Genomic DNA, 17,786 nt, shown 5'->3' with positions numbered 1-17,786 from the left:
AAAATGTCACCTGGGTATAGCCTGAAGATGGCAGAATAGAACACTAATGCTTCCTTTTTTCCAAAAAGATCCAAAATGAATCCCAAAAAGACGTAATTCAATGCAACTTAGAGTCGGGGAAGATATAAAATCAATGGGTTAGTGTCAAAACCTCATTATCATCTCTACCGGATGCAGTGTAATGCACATCGATATTAAAAAATTACAATGCGTTAGAAAGTTGTTTTGCTGCCTGAAACTCAATGGATAAATATTGACTGATGTACTTCAAAAGTTATGTCAGCATGTGGCAACATTACAACCAGCTTCACTTCTAGATCATTTAAACTGCTTTAGTTCCACTTGGCAGTGAATGAAGCCAGCACATAGTGACCAGTTCAGATTTACAGTCATTTAATTCATGTGAAATGTAGCTTACAAACGGGAAAGACACGTACCATTTTCAAGAATATACAGACACACAAATCATAGCACACAATCATCTTGTGCAATCGGTCTTCTTTGGGGCAGGAACGAATTGTTCGGCAAAGGAAGAATACAAAGTGTTAACCCTAATCATTTACAAAATAGTTGCAGAGAGAGGTATTTCACATCTGGAAACAGTATTTTAAGTGTAAATCTTAAGGATATTGCTACAGCTGTTTTCACAGTCCTTGACTGTGACCCAGCTATGGTGAAGATTTAAAGAACAGTGAAATAAGTTATAACAAATGCAACATTTGACTGTTTATTGTGGTGTTGGGATCAGCAATGATCTTTCATTTCTTCCTTTTTTTGCACTTACATCAATACAGAAATCACAGAATACATAGATGTACAAATATAAAGCACACGGTCTCACTCCTAGGGAAAAACGTGAGCAGTCAGTCAGTCAGTCAGTCAGGGAAACAAGTCTTGACTCTTCCAGTTCATTCTTCAAGGAAAAATAAAGTCTCAGAGAGGAAATCGGAATGTAACTTATAAATGAAACCACCCTAAGTATTTGATGTTTTGAGAAAAGTCCCTTTTCTGAGGGAAGAACCTGGTCTATGCAACTGGTCAGGGGTCTTAATATTGTATGTTCAATAATTTCAATTGTTTGTAACAGACGGCATTCAGCATTAAAGTCAAAATGTGAGTGAATAAAAGCAAATCTTTCAATTTCTTCGAAAAAAGCAAAGAAAAAGAAAGATACTTTCCCTTGTTTCAGGATTAAATCTACAGTTTTTACTGCATATTTCAGTGAAAAACATACACCTAAATCTTTTAAGTCCTAGTTTGAGTAGTTTATTATCATTACTTAAATTTCTTCCTGTACAATGCAATACAACTTTAACTTCAAGACAACAACATCTGCTTTGAAAATACACAGGGTTTTCTTTTTCCTTTTTTTTTTTATTCACCAAGATTGAAACATTTCCCCTCCCTCCCGACCCAAACCACCCCCAACTAAAACTGGACTTTTATTCAATATATACTTCTGTATGTGCATGTGTATGTCCATGTGTGCACGTGTATACAAGTGTGTTTAGTTCTGTATGTCATTCACTCACAACACTGTAAACATACAGACTATAATACATGTGCTTGCACAGATTCATTGAATTTGGTTGACATCACTAGAACAACCACAAAAGAAGTTATGATTTGGGGCGAACGTGAACACAATGAAGAATCAAGATCGAGGGGTTCTGGAGAGCCTAGGGTGGGCCATTTAAAGTCTCTTCTTATTGTCAGGCTGACGTCAGTGGTGAAGAAGTAGCGACAGTGGGAGCTGAAGAACAGCAGCAGCAGCAGTGCGGGTGGAACATGGACCAACACAAGAGGGAGGCTGGAAGACTCTTCACATAAGCAATTATATTAGAGGACTGAGTCTACACAGTCCTCATTAGTCCAATGCTTGTGAAGTCCGTCCCCTTTTAAAGTCAGTAAGAGTCTGTGCTCGAGCCTCTCGTGGTCAGGACGACATTCCACTCCCTCAGGCGCTGGGGGAACCAAAAACATAAGCAAAAATGGAAACGAAAAGTCAAACAAAAACCAAAAAAAGAATCCGGGCTGTTCTGCTCACAAATAGACACGCCTGAGGTCCCCTGGCGACGTGATGGTGTTGCATTGTGGGCAGAGCTTCTTGTTTCCCTGTTGAAAGAGAAACACACACAAAAAAAAGAAGAGTGAAAAGATGGTAATTTCAGATTAAAAATGCTAAATCATATGCTATTAAGGTGCTCTTGGTGAACAAGCATTTTTGTTTCAGTGGGAACCTTGATCTAAAATAGAAATCTATTGCAACTTTTTACATATCTGTTGAGTAGTTTAGTGCACTTTAATCCTTGCTAAATAATATAATTTCTCTCTTTTACTGAGCTCAAGCTTTTGAAAGGTAGTGTAGTTTAATAGTGTGTGTATGTGGACATAAAAATGGGGCCTTATATGAGCGGCCTACCCTTTTTGACAAGCATGTGCCTATTCCACTACCACTGATGTTCAGCCAGTACCCATAAAGCCTGCACCATAATTGCAGCAGAACAGTAGGTAGAGGAGGAGGAAGGTGAGCTGTGTGGTCTGCTGCCTGCACCACACACATGCTACACAGGGAACGACTGAACATCACAACAGGATCTGCTCTGAAAGTCAGCAAATTATATATTCAGCTTCAAAAATACCACAACACTTGACAGAGATGTAGACTGCAAGGCACAAGAGTTATAAAATCCCCACGTTTGTGTGTTGCCCTGGGAAAGCAACCCAACAGTTGTGTGAAGTTCAGACAGCGCTGTTACGGTGTTGAATCTCACAACCATTGGTGATCACGACCTTCTCGCACATATGCCACTGATCTCACACAGGGCGTATTTCTTCTCATACACATGAAGTGCACTGCTATGGCTCTTATAGGAACTGATATGTATTGACTTTGTTAGCAAACTAAGGAGTCTGGGAGCAGTAAGGATGTCAGAGCGTGAACCCTGCAGTGTGCCTTCCCATCTGAATGTTAACAAGGATCTGTGGCTCCATATGATTCAGTTCATGTCTAGGGCACCAGAACCCGGTCCACTGATCCTGAGTGTTCAGACTAAAAACAAAGAGATCCAGCAACACACAATCTGGCTTGTTAACACTGTTACAGTGAGCTCTAACACTGGATGGTGAATGTGCAAGTAATCACAATGATTTCAAATTTGACATCATGGTCTGACTATGTGAGTGGTTTATTTTGATGTGGCCAGCTTGAAGGAGTACAAAAGTTGGATTCTACTTCCGACCCCCTACATGAATCGAGTTATTTTAGGCAATTTTTTTAGTAAAACCTAAAGCAGTGTAGCAGCAAAACCCCCAGCGTGCTTCCTCCTATACCCACGATTCCCCAGACACAAAGAGGACCCGAGATTTGGTTCCTTTGTTCTAGGAAGCAGGAGTTTACTTAGTTCTAATGAGCGTGGGCAGGTCACGGACTGAACGTGGGCTCCTCGCATCAGCGGCGGGTAGCTGCTGCGCTCCATTAGCTTCATAAAACAAGGCTGACGCTAACCAAATTACACACATTTACTTTGATCAAGACGCAAGGAGCCCCGCCGTGCTACTTTTATTGGTGTCTTTAGGCAACAATTTTAATGCCTGCATTACTAACAATCAGCCGCACACACACATCTCTGTTCCCCTCTTGTCGACAAGCCGTACACAGAAGGGCTTGTGATAAGTGGATATGGAAGGAGCCGATTTAATAAATAGCATATTGGAAAACAGCTGAAGCTGGGAAACATTTCCTTATTAATTGCTTCCGTGTGTGGTGACTGAATGTGTTAGTGACTAATGAGAGTGGGCTCCCTGAGGAAGACTGGCTGAAACAGCTTAGAAAAGAGGAAGAGCCAGCGAGTGTAAGTGTGGGGATTACAAATGGACGAGTACAGGCAATCGCAATTCTCATAAGAGGTTGGTTGAACATGCAATGCCGTCTAAAGGGATTAGAACCTATAGCGCTACATGAGGAATCTCACTGGTCTGGGTGAAAGGAATTCTTCAACTTACACAAATACCACGACATTATCAAAATAAACTACTCCATTATCCACATTTTACACATTAAACACTGAGAAGGTCTGGGCACTCTGTGGTGCACAGAGTTGAAATTTAATATGTACACTAATTATCCCCGCATTTCAAAACTAAAACCATCTACACATCTGCAATACCCCTATTTTCAGTTACACTTCATTATTAGGAATGTACAAAGATGTGACAAAGTAAACCGAGTAACAGCCTGTGATCCGTGCCATGTGATGTGCTGGGTTTTCAAACCAAAGACCTTCCATATGATGAACCTCCTGTGAGGGAGCTCTTCCAAGAATAAAAAGGAAACGATATGTTTATTATATATATATATATATATATATATATATATATATATATATATATATATGTGTGTGTGTGTGTGTGTGTGTGAGACAAATAAGCTTGTATCTTTAAAAAAAGCTTTCAAATTATAAAAAAATACAATCTAAAATTTAAATATTATATAAAATATCTAGTATTTGCACATCTTTTTTTCCACCAACTATTACAGCAATGGTGATATAAACAAAAGTCTTCAAAAAAAAAAAAATTCCTCAGTCCACTGGTGTTTGGATTTCATGTGATTTCTCATTGTGGTGGTGATATTTTGATAACTCCGTTTCACTGATTTATTTGATGTCATTTTCTACGATTATTTAGTAAGATCATTTTGATTAAAGTAATTCTGAACTTCGTGAGGCAGACGGCGACATTCTGTGATCAAACACAACCAACATGTTAACGCTACACAGTGCCAACCAGTACATTTAGTTATAACTAGGGATGGGCATTCGATTAAATTTTCTTAGTCGATCGTCGGGAGAATTAACGATCGACTATCGATTAATCATTAATATTTTTTTATAATATAATTATTAAATTTTTATAATTAAAAAATGCAATGAATACAAAAATACAGCGTGTTTTTCCTCGGTGAGACCTTTATTACAAGATCAACTTGTGGCAGACAGTTAAACTACGTTCAGGCAAACCGAACATATATCCGCGTGCATATGCAGTGCTCTAAAGCAGCGGAACCTGCAGCTGCTAGCAGGCGTTCTTAAACAGAGACCTCATTTGTTCCAAAACAATAATAATGATAAAAGAATCATGTTAAACAATAACATAAAAAAAAACATTATAATACTTAGATCTGACAGATTTTGTCAAAATGTAACTCAAAACTATCCAAGCCAGAAGAAAAGGCCAGATATTAGCCTTCCTAACAATTACGCTAACGTAACAAATTATGCTACTTATAGCCTCATGAATAATAACTAACTTTAGTAACTAGCATACAAAGGCTACGGATTTTTGTTGAGAAATACCGTATAAGCATGTTGATATGATCTGGTGTCAGACGCGACCGCAACCATGGTGACCGTCAGTCCAGCCGCCGAAAACACCCGCTCTGAGGGAACTGACGTTGCCGGGATGCACAGGTACATCATTTGAGTCGTGGCCCAGTTGTACTTAAACACCCCATCGCAATGTTTGCAGTTAACTAGTTCGCTTTTTAAATCAAAATGGTCCCACGCCACACTTAGCCGTGACATCTTCATGATTACTCTTTGAAATCAAAACGGAAAATCACAGATAACCGAGTAGGGTGTCAAATATTGCACCCTGGTGGTAAAATATTTAATTGCTGCCACACAGTGAAATTCATGTAATTTGCTTCAAGACTCGTACTACGCAACGCAACCTGCATTATAGTGATGGGAAGTTCGATTCTTTTCCGCGAACCGGTTCTTTCGGACGGTTCGATTCAATAAACCGGTTGAAAAAACCGGTTCATCGGTTCTTTCACGCTCGACGTAATGACGTCATTGGCGATGACGTAATGGCGTCACGTCTATCAAACATTCAAATATATAAAGTCAGTAATCATAACTTTAGTCAGTTAAAACCTCATAATCATGAAAAGTTTACATTTGAGTTTTGCAACAACACCTAAATACAGTAACAGCAATAATGTGCATATGAGGATTTAAGTCTTGAAGATATAAAGTAAATAAATTAGGTGTCATCAGTGCAGAAACCATGATCCACTTACTAAACATAATCCATTGCGATGTATTTGTTATTAAATGAACTTACGTTTCGCCAGATTGCCCTTCATCCAAGCCCTCGAAATACCCGCGCTCATAATATTACTAGTACAGAATCAGAATCAATCACCAAAAGAATCCCTTCGGTTCAGACATGCTGTGAGTCAGTTGGCTTCACGCTGAATCGCGCATGCGCAGTATCATCAGTTCATCGGTTCTCAATTCGGACGCGTCCGACAGAAACGATTCTCGGTTGAGTGTACTGATGATCCGAAAACCGATGCAACCGGTTCTTGACTCGAGAACGAGAATCGCTCTAACCGGCACGTGCTGCAGTTCAGTGTCATCAGATGCTCTACTCCTGTTCATGTTCTGTTTACTACAAACTCAATTTGTGAATGTCATCATTAACTATAAATACAGTACAGATATCTCATAAATCATCCCTTATTCCTATTAAACATAAGAGTCTTTAGAGTCTTAATTATTGTCCAACTTCCCTGAAAACCCATTTGGCCTATACATTATATACAATATACAGATTGGAAACATTAATCTAAAAAAAATAATAATAAAAAAAAATCAAAATAAAATATAGTTATTTTATCACACTTTCCGATGTTTAACAAAATACTTACAAAATTACACGCATGCGCAATATCATCAGTTCATCGGTTCTCAATTCGGACGCGTCCGACAGAAACGATTCTCGGTTGAGTGTACTGGTGATCCGAAAACCGAAGCAACCGGTTCTTGACTCGAGAACGAGAATCAGCTCATCGGTTCTCAAATCGGACGCGTCCGACAGAAACGATTCTCGGTTGAGTGTACTGGTGATCCGAACACCGAAGCAACCGGTTCTTGACTCGAGAACGAGAACTGCTCCAGCAGTGGGCGTGTTCGTTCATTATCTGGCTCGGCTCGGTGTTCATCTTCAGTTCGGTCTTCACAGCATTTCATTCAGTGTACTGTTTGAGTAAATGGATTACCCCGGGATATTGGTTTATTCTGACTCAGAGGGAGTGTCAGTCATGTTAAAAAAGTTAACAGCTTAAGTAATTTGTGGATTTATGCTTATTGGAGACGTGAACCGTTTCAAACGATTCAGTTCGATTTGGTGAACTGGTTCAACCGGTTCACTAAGAAGAACCGGTTAAATTGAACGATTCGTTCACGAATCGGCCATCACTACTGCATTAGATAAAAAAAATGCTTTAGATTAATCGATAACAAATTAACATGATCGAGGAAAATCTTAACGATCAATTATCGATCGTCGATTAATCATGCCCATCCCTAGTTATAACAGTGAAAAATTAATTACAGATCGAATTTTCTACTATTTGTGAACACCCCTAAGTATCCTGATTCTTAACTATCAGCATCACAAACAATAGGATTTCAGATACTGCCTAACCCTGCAAAACATTCTGCATTTACAGATTCAATATGAGCTTATTGAACAGCAAGTGTGTAATTGTTACCAGAGTCCTTAGCCAGCATTCTTCACAGTGCACGTGCCAACACTGGATGGAGGTGAGAGGCATTGTATACGAGTCCTGAGATAGAGAAACAAAAGACAAAAAAAGGAGAAATGATACATTTAACCAGGTCAGCTAAACATAATTCACATCTAGCCACCCACGAACACAACATCAGACGTCACTAGACAGCACCAGCACAGCACAAATCAGCCATGGGGGGCAGTGAGGGAGTGTGTAGGGCAGTGCAGGGGTCAGTCCAATGGGAGCACAGAGAGCCTTACCCTCCGAAGCGGCAGCAGCTTCTTAACCCCACTGCTGCTCGCATTGGCAGCGCTGCAGCCTGTTACGTAGCCTCTGTACAAACAGTACAAACCGAGCTGCAGGGCCTCTGTGCTCCCGTGCCTCTCGACCGCCTGATTCTTGCCATCAGCCCCTGTTTGAGTCGGCTTCCGCTGCAGGGATATTCAAGAGCGGCACTGAGAACAAGAATGTGGCCGCCACGGAAGGCACAGACACACACATCAGACCAACGTGTGCAGCTTATCAACAGAAGCTCTCAGCCAACACTGAGCCAGGAAAAAAGGAATGGTTGGGAGTTCTGTTGCATTTTTGTGTGAATATTCAGGTTGGATATCACGCGAAGCCGTCTGACACACTTCTAGCACTTTTAGTCCAAATCATTTACTGAGAATTCATTTTTTGGTCTGCTATACATCCAACAATCAGCGGGTGGCAGTAGACCACCACTGGGAAATGTTCAACCTCAACCGACTGCAGGACACAGAAGCGAACAGAAAAATTTCTTGAATCTTTCCAGTTAAATCATCAAAACAAGTCTCTTCATAAACAAGACTACAGGTATAAAGCTGAAAAGGTTTAGCACAGATATCCAACAGGACGGCAGAAGTCCATTAACAGAAACTTAATGTGCAGGTTAATTTTCCAGTCGACCATCACAAAGCTTCAGCCGGCTGGGTGCACGATTGCGGGTGTTAGGTTATATCACCACGGCATGTTATTAAAGAGAGTTCATAAGCAAACACACCCACATGAACGCGCACAATATTGGAAAGTGAGAATTCTCACCATGCATATGAGACACTTGTATCGGTCTCCTCTGAGGATCTGCTTTTCCAGTTCTCGTATGCGGGCCTTTAGTGCCTCCAGTGTGGTCGCTGTCGAGTCCTCTGTTATCCTGCAGGTAAAAAAAGAAAAGAAAAGAATCAAAGTTGGTTCAATTAGAGTACTACAAAACAGTTTGGCTCATACATAAAACTGAAAAGAGTGGAATGCTAATTGCTTTTTAAAAGTAGTGCAGTCACGCAAATTTGCAATTTACACTTGAACAGCTTCCACACAGCTTCAGTTCAGACAAACTTGACTGCTAACTCCCAAAAACACTAAAGCAAAATTAAAAACAGATGGCCCCACTGGAAACAGTGAATTCATCTCTGCTACAGAAAGAAAATGATGTCAATATGAACTAATATGTTTTTCTTTATTGTACTACCATTATTAAACATGGCACCGAGCTTCCTTTAGTCCTCTGAGGTCACACCTGCACCAGTTCCCCAAACTTCTCACCTCTCAGGGTTATACTAAATGTCCCATAGACAATTGCCTCTCAACTGCTGAATGCATATTTAACACTGTCCACAGCATATGAACTCGCAATAACTAAATCAATATGGCCACCATTGATTGTGTGGCAAGGCGCTTGGCGAGATGTTTATGGTGATCCGATCATTTTCCAGCCAGATGGAGCACTGATCTACAGTATTGATTTAACATTGCACCAGCATTCTCCTAGGCACAATCCCCTCGATTAGTGCCTGCCGTTCAACTGCCTTTTCCAATAGCTTCATTTATTACATGCCTGTGTGACTCCACAATGAGTACACATTCACCACACACACACTGGGACATGGGCCTCTCGTTAATCAGGTGCTATTAGAATGTAAATCAAGGAAAGGCCATTAAAACGGACAGACCTTTTATGGACTCAGCATCTCCTATAAGGCCAACCTAAAGGAAGAACAATGACAGAGTAACTGAAGAATCATGGGCACATTGAGAAATAGCGCTTAAAATCTGGTAGCCAGGAATTAAACATGTCCCATTTCATTTAAAGTTGCGATGACTCAAGTAGCAACATATATTTTCTTCTGTATTGTAACATACATCCGAGTGACAAATTATTGAAAGAAAAAAGGACAGGGACGTTCAATCCATTGGCTGTTGATTAGATGGAGTTTGTACTGAATCCAAGTCGTTTGTAAGAAAGGGATGGGGTTTACAGGACAAAATTATTGGAGAATTTTGATTAAAAATTACAAGGTCAAACCAATAATAATAAAAAAGCATGCTTAGATAAACCGGTCACAATAAGATTGGCATGTATTTGGAAAATAGAAGGTGAATTTTCATTTTTATTTCATCTCATTAAGGAAGACGTTAACAAAACTCTTAAGAAAAGTCCTGGCATCTTCTCAAGGTCACCCTAAAACTCACCCAGGTCTCTCTCAAAAAGCACCAACAATACGACGACCTTGATCAAGGAGAAAGAGAGCTGTCTGGACGATCAATTCCCTATAGCCTACAATCAGCAGAGGGACTATAAAGCTTTAAAATCTCTTCTTATTAGTGGACGGCTTGTAAAAAAGCATTTAGTCTTGATTAGCGTGCATGCTTATAAAGCAGACAGGAGAGTAGGTGTACTGTGCTCCATGCCTGCTGTTTTTCTTTAACAGCTTCATAAATCGCTTCGGTTCACTTGCCCGTATGCCGTCACCGGCCCTACAAAAGAATACAACAGTTCCCGCGCCAAGTAATGCCCGACCCGCTCCGGCATGAATATTCATCGTGTTGTGCTTTATAGAAAACCACATTCTAAAAGTTATTTAATTCTCTTGGGGGAAAAAAAGAGGGTTTTAATCTTACTTTATATGGATGGAGATGAAGAGATGGTTTGGGAGAGAGAAAGCTGGGCTGTGATTTTATACGAAAGCTAGAGAGGGGTGGCTGGGCAAGTTCATAACTGAAAATCACCAAGGTCCCGTTGAGTGAGTGGGAGTTTTAAACATTAAACACACACCTCGTCTCTCCGCTTTGCAGTGGTATGCTGGCTGAAAAATTTCAATGACATCATCTAGGGAAAGAATAATGTCATTTCAATTAAAGAGTTAAGTTACTAAGGAAACCACAATGAGGACTGACTTTCAAACTAATCATGTCGCTTACCAACAGCCGTAGTCCATAACGTCACACCAATTATATTAAAAATCAATTTGGATGTTAAAACCATGATGGACGTGTAGGTCTAATGCTTGAAACAGGCATCATTCTCTATAACGGGATGTTTTTAAAGCAACAAAAGCACAAGTTCAAACAGCAACTAGATGAAGCCTGCACTGTGATCTAACACTGCCATTAGATCTGGCTCTGAGTGTGAAGCTATTTCTCATTACATTATCCAGCCCCTTAACCATCCGTCTCCATCAGAGCCAAGCCTAACTATAGAAGGCGGTCTAATCTATAACTCTATATGGCATGACATGAGAAAACATGAGTTACAAGAACAGACAGACACTTGGAGATCTTTATAAAGTTACTTGGCTGACAATCAATTCTTAAATTCAGTCAAATTAAATCAAGAGGCTGATCGAGCCTGTAATTTTAAAATATAAAAAAAAAAAAAAAAAAAAAAAAAACATGAAAAAATTACAAAAAGGATGTAGCTTTTCAGGAGAGATGGCTGACACTACTTTTTTTTACTAATGAATTTGGGAATAAATTTGATTATTGTGGAGGTACATAAAATCTGCTACAGTGATTTAAGTTGAGCATGAAATTTGACTGCAATCACATGGGTGGCAAGGGAGCCCTCATTTATCATGTGCAGAATGAGCAAGACAGAGGCGACCCGAGTACCCAGAGATCATTACCCATCTGGCACAGGAGAGCTTGGGGAAATTCATCAGCCCCCTCTTCTTTACGATGACACACATGTATACAATTTACACAACTCACAACACCGTAACATGCTCAACCTCTTACTCCAAAACACACACACACACACACACACAATCCAAAATGAATCACTGAAACTAAAGGGGACAAATCTCATTTTCATTGCAGATTGAAATGCACGTGTTTTACAAATAGAGAGGTTGGGATTGTTTTCTGGCTTGAAGTGGAATGAAAGGATTTTAGCTTCTTATGTGGCCCTCTTTAAATCTCGCTCTGAAATTTCCACTTCAGGAAATTGTAAATTAAACAATGGCACAGCCATTCCTGTTAATTTGCATGTTACATCCATTTGACGCACACCATGAAAAAAGAAAAAGAAAAGCGTATTGATATACGAAAAGAGTATAAGAAAAGAGTATGTATTTTTTAAACACTGAACTTATATGTGAAGCTAAAACTCAAACACTACATCTTGTTTTGGCTAGGAAAGAGTTAATACACCTCCCTCCCCCTTCTCATGACCCCTCAGGATGTGATTAATGATATCATCATTGAGATTTATCTCCCTGGCCCCTTTCATAAGACAATATCGCGTAACATCCTGTGATACCTGATCAAATCAACAGAAGGAGGAAGGAGAAGAGCTCTTCTTCGGAGAGGGCTCTACTGTCGGGGAGAGATGGATAGATTCAGACGGAGGGCCGAGGAGGACGGGCACAGACTGGGAGAAATATTGCAGGAGATATTAAATAAACGAGTGTGTGTCACGTCTGGAGCTAAGCGCTAAGCTAATAAAACGGCTGGCGGGTGGGTTGCGCTCATTGCTCGCTCTTCTCTATGACATCAAACAGCTGCAGTGATTCATATCCCGGTCGGCTAAAACACTTAATGCCCCCCGAAACAACACTACGGCTAGTCGAACTGGATGCCTGGTGCTTTGAGTGTGTGCGCAGAGGGAGGGAGAAATTGAGCGAGTCGCTACGGAGGAAAGCAATGAATCAATCTAAGCTGTCACACTCCTGCAGCTCCATTTAGGAATCCCGTTCTGTCCATTTTCATCCTCCTACTTGCACACCCACGCTCAGACAGAGCCACACAGTGTTCATAAGATCAACCACTAACATTAATTTCCACACACTTAGTAGGGTTGGGAATTTTCTGGTTCCTCCTAATGGTTCCGGTTCCAATTCGGCTCCATTAAAACAATTAAAAAACTATTCAGAATACTGATGCAAGACCGCTCACAGTGCTTGGTCACGTGTCGCACCAGAACTGTTTTTGGAACCGAAACTTAGAAATTCCGGTTGAAAAAAAAAAAAAAAACCTAACACTCAGTCAAACCTATCAAGCAAACAGTGTGCAAAGTCACACTTTTAGCTGCTGGTCATTGTAAACATGGTTAACAAACACGATTTCAATTGCAGACCGGAGCTGACATCAAACTTGCGCTACAAAGTAATTTGCAGATGCACACTTGACTGGAGATGGGTGAGAAGAACGTGCCTGCGACGTGCTGACGAGAAAAATCAATTGCTTCAGGTCTGCTGTGCTTAGTTATCTGCCCCTGATATTTAATATGGGGCCCCGTGTATTGGCGCCCACACAAGATTGATTCAGCTACACTAGAAGCCTCCCCCTAGAGAAGAAGGCTCAGAGGAGACGAGACAGATAATTGTGTGATAATAAAGTGATGAATTGTGGGAGTGCATTAAAAAAATACTCTGTAATGATCTCATTATTAATAAATAAAAACGGTGTTATAAAAAATTCTACATAAAAGTAACAAATATTACTGAAATTGAAAACAAAATATATAAAATAAGTCAGTATGTGTATCAATCACACAAACTTGTGAACATTTTTTTCTGAAGAAAAAAAAAAACCCACTAATATTATTTAATGATAGAGGTTTTCTTTTTCTTTCAGAAAATAAAACAATCTTATTAATCAATCAGCTATTAATTTTTTTCTTTAGAACAAAGCAAACCATCTCCTGATTGAGACTCGACATTGCAAACATTAAATTGGCACTGCATTGGACAACCTTGCACAGCGGGATTAAACAAGCAGAGAGACGGGACATGGGTCATTTGGACTGACAGCTGTGCTCCCGCTCTTGAGTAGGCAGAGTGAGGTATGTCTGTGGTTAACGTGTTGAACATGGTCCAGCTCTAGACAGCAGTGGGAGATCAAACCAGGACAGTCGCACCACCACAGTGGCAATAAGTCCCTCTTCTACTGGGAGCTGCACTCTGACCCCAATTACCTATTCACTGGGGCTGGGCCCCCACACACGCAAGTGGGAGGAGAGTTTAGTGGGAACACTTGTCGAGGAATATGGATGAGGGTGCAGAGATGAGGGAATAACAGGGGCCGGCCTTTCACCCACTCAGGTTATTCAAATTTATCTGCGGCTGAAGGCTGCCTGCTACTCTCCCTCCAGCTTGTTTTCACTCTCAGTGGAGTGCAGGAATTCATCTCGCTTTCTCTGTGCTCCACCGTTTTTAAATGGTTAATACTTCTTTTTGCAAGAAAGTTATCTTTAAAAAACATTTGTAGGTAACAGTGATTGTAATACTTTCAGTTTCAGGCCACATGGACACTTTTTCTTCCATTAACATGCTTATTTAAAGCATCTGAGTGGTGTGGTGCCAGCAAGTTCACTTTATCAGGCTTCACTTCTTGCAATAAGAGATAAATACTGCACTATTTCTGTAGTGAAAAGCTGTAGTATGGAAATGGCTAAAGGGATATTAGCATTCCTAGGCTGTACAGCGAGTTAAGCCCAGACAAGGCTCAGCTGCCTGGGATCAATACTCTGGGCCACTCCCTGTGATCGAGCATGCTCCGGAGAGATGAGCACACTAAATGCATCATTTATGATCTTGCAGTTCCTACACAAACTAATCTCACCCCAATACACCAGCAAACACACTTCCACTGCGGAACAGGTGTGTGTTTGTACTCACTTCTCGATCTCACTGTTTTTACAGGTCCTCGGCGTGGAGGACGAAGATGAAGAGCTCGGCTCCTGTTTGCTGCTCTCACCATTACTGGTGGATGGCATTTCTGCAAAAATAGACAAACAGAGCATATATAATGAATGAGTGCTGACAAAAGCAATGTTTCATTCTATAACATCCAACTTAAATATATAGGGGTAAAAAAAAAAAAAAAGAAGAAGAGCAAAACCAGTAATACTGTGAAATATTATTATAATTTAAAATAACATGACTAATTTAATATGCATCTTAGTTAACATATTCAATCTGATTTGATATATTGTTTAACATACAACGCTGAACAACAAAACCAGTCTTAAGTGTCATTTTTTACAAAACTGAGATGTATACATCATCTGAAAGCTAAATAAATAAGCTTTACATTTATGTATGGAATATTAGGATCAGACAATATTTGGCCGAAATACAACTATTTGATCAACTGGAATCTGAGGGTGAGGGAAAATCGCCTTTGAATTTGTCCAAATGAATTCTTAGCAATACATATTAGTAATATTACTAATCAAAAATTAAGTTTTGATACATTTACGGTAGGAACTTTACAAAATACCTTTATGGAACATGATCTTTACTTAATATCCTAATGATTTTTGGGATTAAAGAAAAATCTATAATTTTGACCCATACAATGTTTTTTTGGCTATTGCTAAAAATATACCCCAGCGACTTAAGACTGGCTTTGTGTTCCAGGGTCACATATTTAAAACACCATGAAGCATGTTTTTTTTCTTCAGGATTCTATGATGAACTGAAAGTTCAAAAGAACAGCATTTATTTGAAGGCCAACTCACCATCACTGGCCCATTTTGAGAACTCTGGTGTTATTCTATTGGATGGCACACCACCACTACAGGAGGAAAAAATAAAAAATAAAAAATTTAGTTTAAAAGCCAAGTCTATAGATTTGTTATTTGTCATTTTAAAGTCTGTGATGAAATCATTTCAGTGAAATCCAGCGTACTTCAAAACAGCCCCACGCAGTGCCTCACGTTCTTTGGCCTCTCCCTGGTCCTCTCCAGAACAAGGAATGATGTCTGCTTCAGTGTACCTGAAACCTTGAGTTAAGGCACAACGGCATCTAATTTCAGTTACTGTTTCAATGCCAACTACAGCGCCACTAAGAGCAAGATGTTTCCAGATGACTAATCAAGGATACTGGGCTTTGCCGTACTCCAGTGTGTCATCTCCATCCACATCCAGGTCTGCATCACTATCATGGCTCTCCTTCGTACTACACATGGCAAAGCCTGTCCCTAAAAAAAGGGAGGAGAGGAACAACGGTCATCAGTAAATTAAATTTGGGCTTAATCCTTTGTCGCATTTAATAATACATATTTTATAATAAATCTGTCACTTGCAACCAACTCCAACCATAACAGTCCCAATCCAGGACAAGGTTTGTCACGCCAAAGAAACCCCAATTGGGAAGGCCTGTTTTAGCTTTGAGCAGAACCAGATTACTGCAGACAAGCCAGGATTCTGGTGCTCTGGGCCCAGATGAAGCCATCGGAGATTGTCTGAATAGGAGTTGTGTCAGGTGCCTGTCAGGGTGTGGGTGATGAGCATTGGGGCGTGCAGGCTGAGTGGCACTTCTATAAATCCATTGATGAGCGCACAGACAAACTCCAGCCACTAGCTGTCTGGGTCCTTCAGTTCTGGTTAAGAAGAGGTTGGAGCGGCAGCAGCCTGAAGGGTGGGAGCAGCCCAGGCCCCTCAGGGGCTGATGGAAGGATGTCAGGGCACTGCTGGAGAACGGGTATATCATGGATGAGGAGCTGAGGTAGGAAATGGAAGTGGAGAATGGTACTTTTGTTCCTCAAAGCACTACGACACGGGGATGACTATTGCACAGTGTGGAGTGGATAACTACAACCTTCAGGGAGTGTTAGGCACTGATGGAAAAGAGGAGGAGGACTGAAAGTGGATGTGGCAGCCATGATCTCTCTCTCCCCTTCTCTGGAAAGGGATCCAAAAGAGGCAGAGTAGGGATAAAATGTATCACAAATGCTTTCCCTTTTTTCGTTTTTTACAATGTGCTATGGTTTTTAGCGATCAAATAAAAAGAGAACTTTTAAGTTTTATTTGGTCCCTGTGATTGCAGAGAGTTATGCGCACAATAGCTGAGCTACATAAATCCGAGCTCCTCGAACAGAGAATCAGGGTTCAACGGTGCACAAGTCTAAATGTACATTCCTTTCCAATAATAACTTGAACAAATCTGTCTATTAGTTTACCTTATGCTTAGTGTCTGTCCATTTATATTTACTGAAAGCTAACAATGACAAAGCATTATTTTAATAAATTACTGATAAATGTTTTTCAAAGAAGCCTTTCATGCTCATTAAGGCTGCATTTATTTTATAAAAAATACAGTAAAATATTATAGTGAAATATTATAAAAATGTAAAATATCTTTATTTTAATGTTTTATAAATTTAATTTATTCCTACAATCACATAAGATTAATTTTCAGCAGCCATTACTCAATTCTTCAGAATCACTTGATCCTTCTAGTTTTCCCCCCATTATTCTCAATGTTGAAAACAGTTATGCTGTTAATATTTTTTTTTTAAATTGTAATGAATTTAGGATTCTTTGATGAACCGAAAGTTCAAAAGAATACTATTTATTTGAAACTTAAATCTTTTGTAAAAATGCTGCTTTCTTTCTTCTTTTTTTTAAACTTTAGCAGATAAAGGTATTATTTTAAAACAAATATTAACTTTTGAAACAAACTATTGAACACTGTTGTAGCTTGGTTAGAAATATATAATAGTATTTAAGCTTGGGTAAGCTTTAATCATAGTTGCACCAAAGTGCAAGAAAGGAATGTTTGTGACCGCTTTAAAACATGAACTGTGGGTCCTGTGTCCGGCATCACCTTATTCTAGCTTGGAAATAGTGTTAAGTTTTCTAAAGATAACATTCCCACTCCACTGACCCAACTGAAATTGGGTGAAGGGTACAGTCAGCCAAAAATAAAAGACCGTAAACCGTAAATGATGGTGAACATTTCATTAATTAACTGTCAACAAGCTGCAATGAAAGCCAAACCGGGGGAAAAACTAATAAATATAGTGACCATTAATGGCAGGCCGGGCAGAGGCAGATATGGCAGCAAAAAGAAAAAAAAAAGAAAAATCACTGTTAATTCAATCAATTGATCAGGCTATGGATCTGGCTAATGCTTTGCTAGAACCAGGGCAGGAAGGATGTCATGCAGCATTGAT

General features: G+C 39.9%; 1 protein-coding gene across 10 annotated transcripts in view; it reads right to left on the bottom strand.

Moving 5' to 3' along the window:
* Positions 1-714: 714 nt before the first annotated feature.
* The window catches only part of LOC128030726 (E3 ubiquitin-protein ligase RNF220-like), a 120,217-nt gene continuing 103,145 nt past the window's right edge, over positions 715-17,786 (bottom strand). For 4 of the 10 annotated variants that reach the window (XM_052618595.1, XM_052618612.1, XM_052618623.1 and 1 more), the window contains 8 exons: positions 15,713-15,809; positions 15,518-15,604; positions 15,348-15,403; positions 14,503-14,602; positions 8,651-8,759; positions 7,565-7,639; positions 2,048-2,115; positions 715-1,964 (listed from right to left, as the gene is read on the bottom strand). In XM_052618595.1, coding sequence (XP_052474555.1) covers positions 1,958-1,964; positions 2,048-2,115; positions 7,565-7,639; positions 8,651-8,759; positions 14,503-14,602; positions 15,348-15,403; positions 15,518-15,604; positions 15,713-15,809 — 599 coding nt within the window. In that variant the 3' untranslated portion in view covers positions 715-1,957. Of the gene's footprint in view, positions 2,116-7,564; positions 7,640-8,650; positions 8,760-14,502; positions 14,603-15,347; positions 15,404-15,517; positions 15,605-15,712; positions 15,810-17,786 lie in introns of all 10 variants that reach the window. The other 6 variants (XM_052618605.1, XM_052618632.1, XM_052618651.1 and 3 more) reach the window with 2 other exon arrangements.

The sequence above is a fragment of the Carassius gibelio genome, chromosome A2, assembly GCF_023724105.1.
Source record: "Carassius gibelio isolate Cgi1373 ecotype wild population from Czech Republic chromosome A2, carGib1.2-hapl.c, whole genome shotgun sequence".
NCBI lineage: Eukaryota > Metazoa > Chordata > Actinopteri > Cypriniformes > Cyprinidae > Carassius > Carassius gibelio.
The sequence above is the reverse complement of the archived record's forward strand: the minus strand, read 5'-3'. Positions and strand labels throughout refer to the sequence as shown.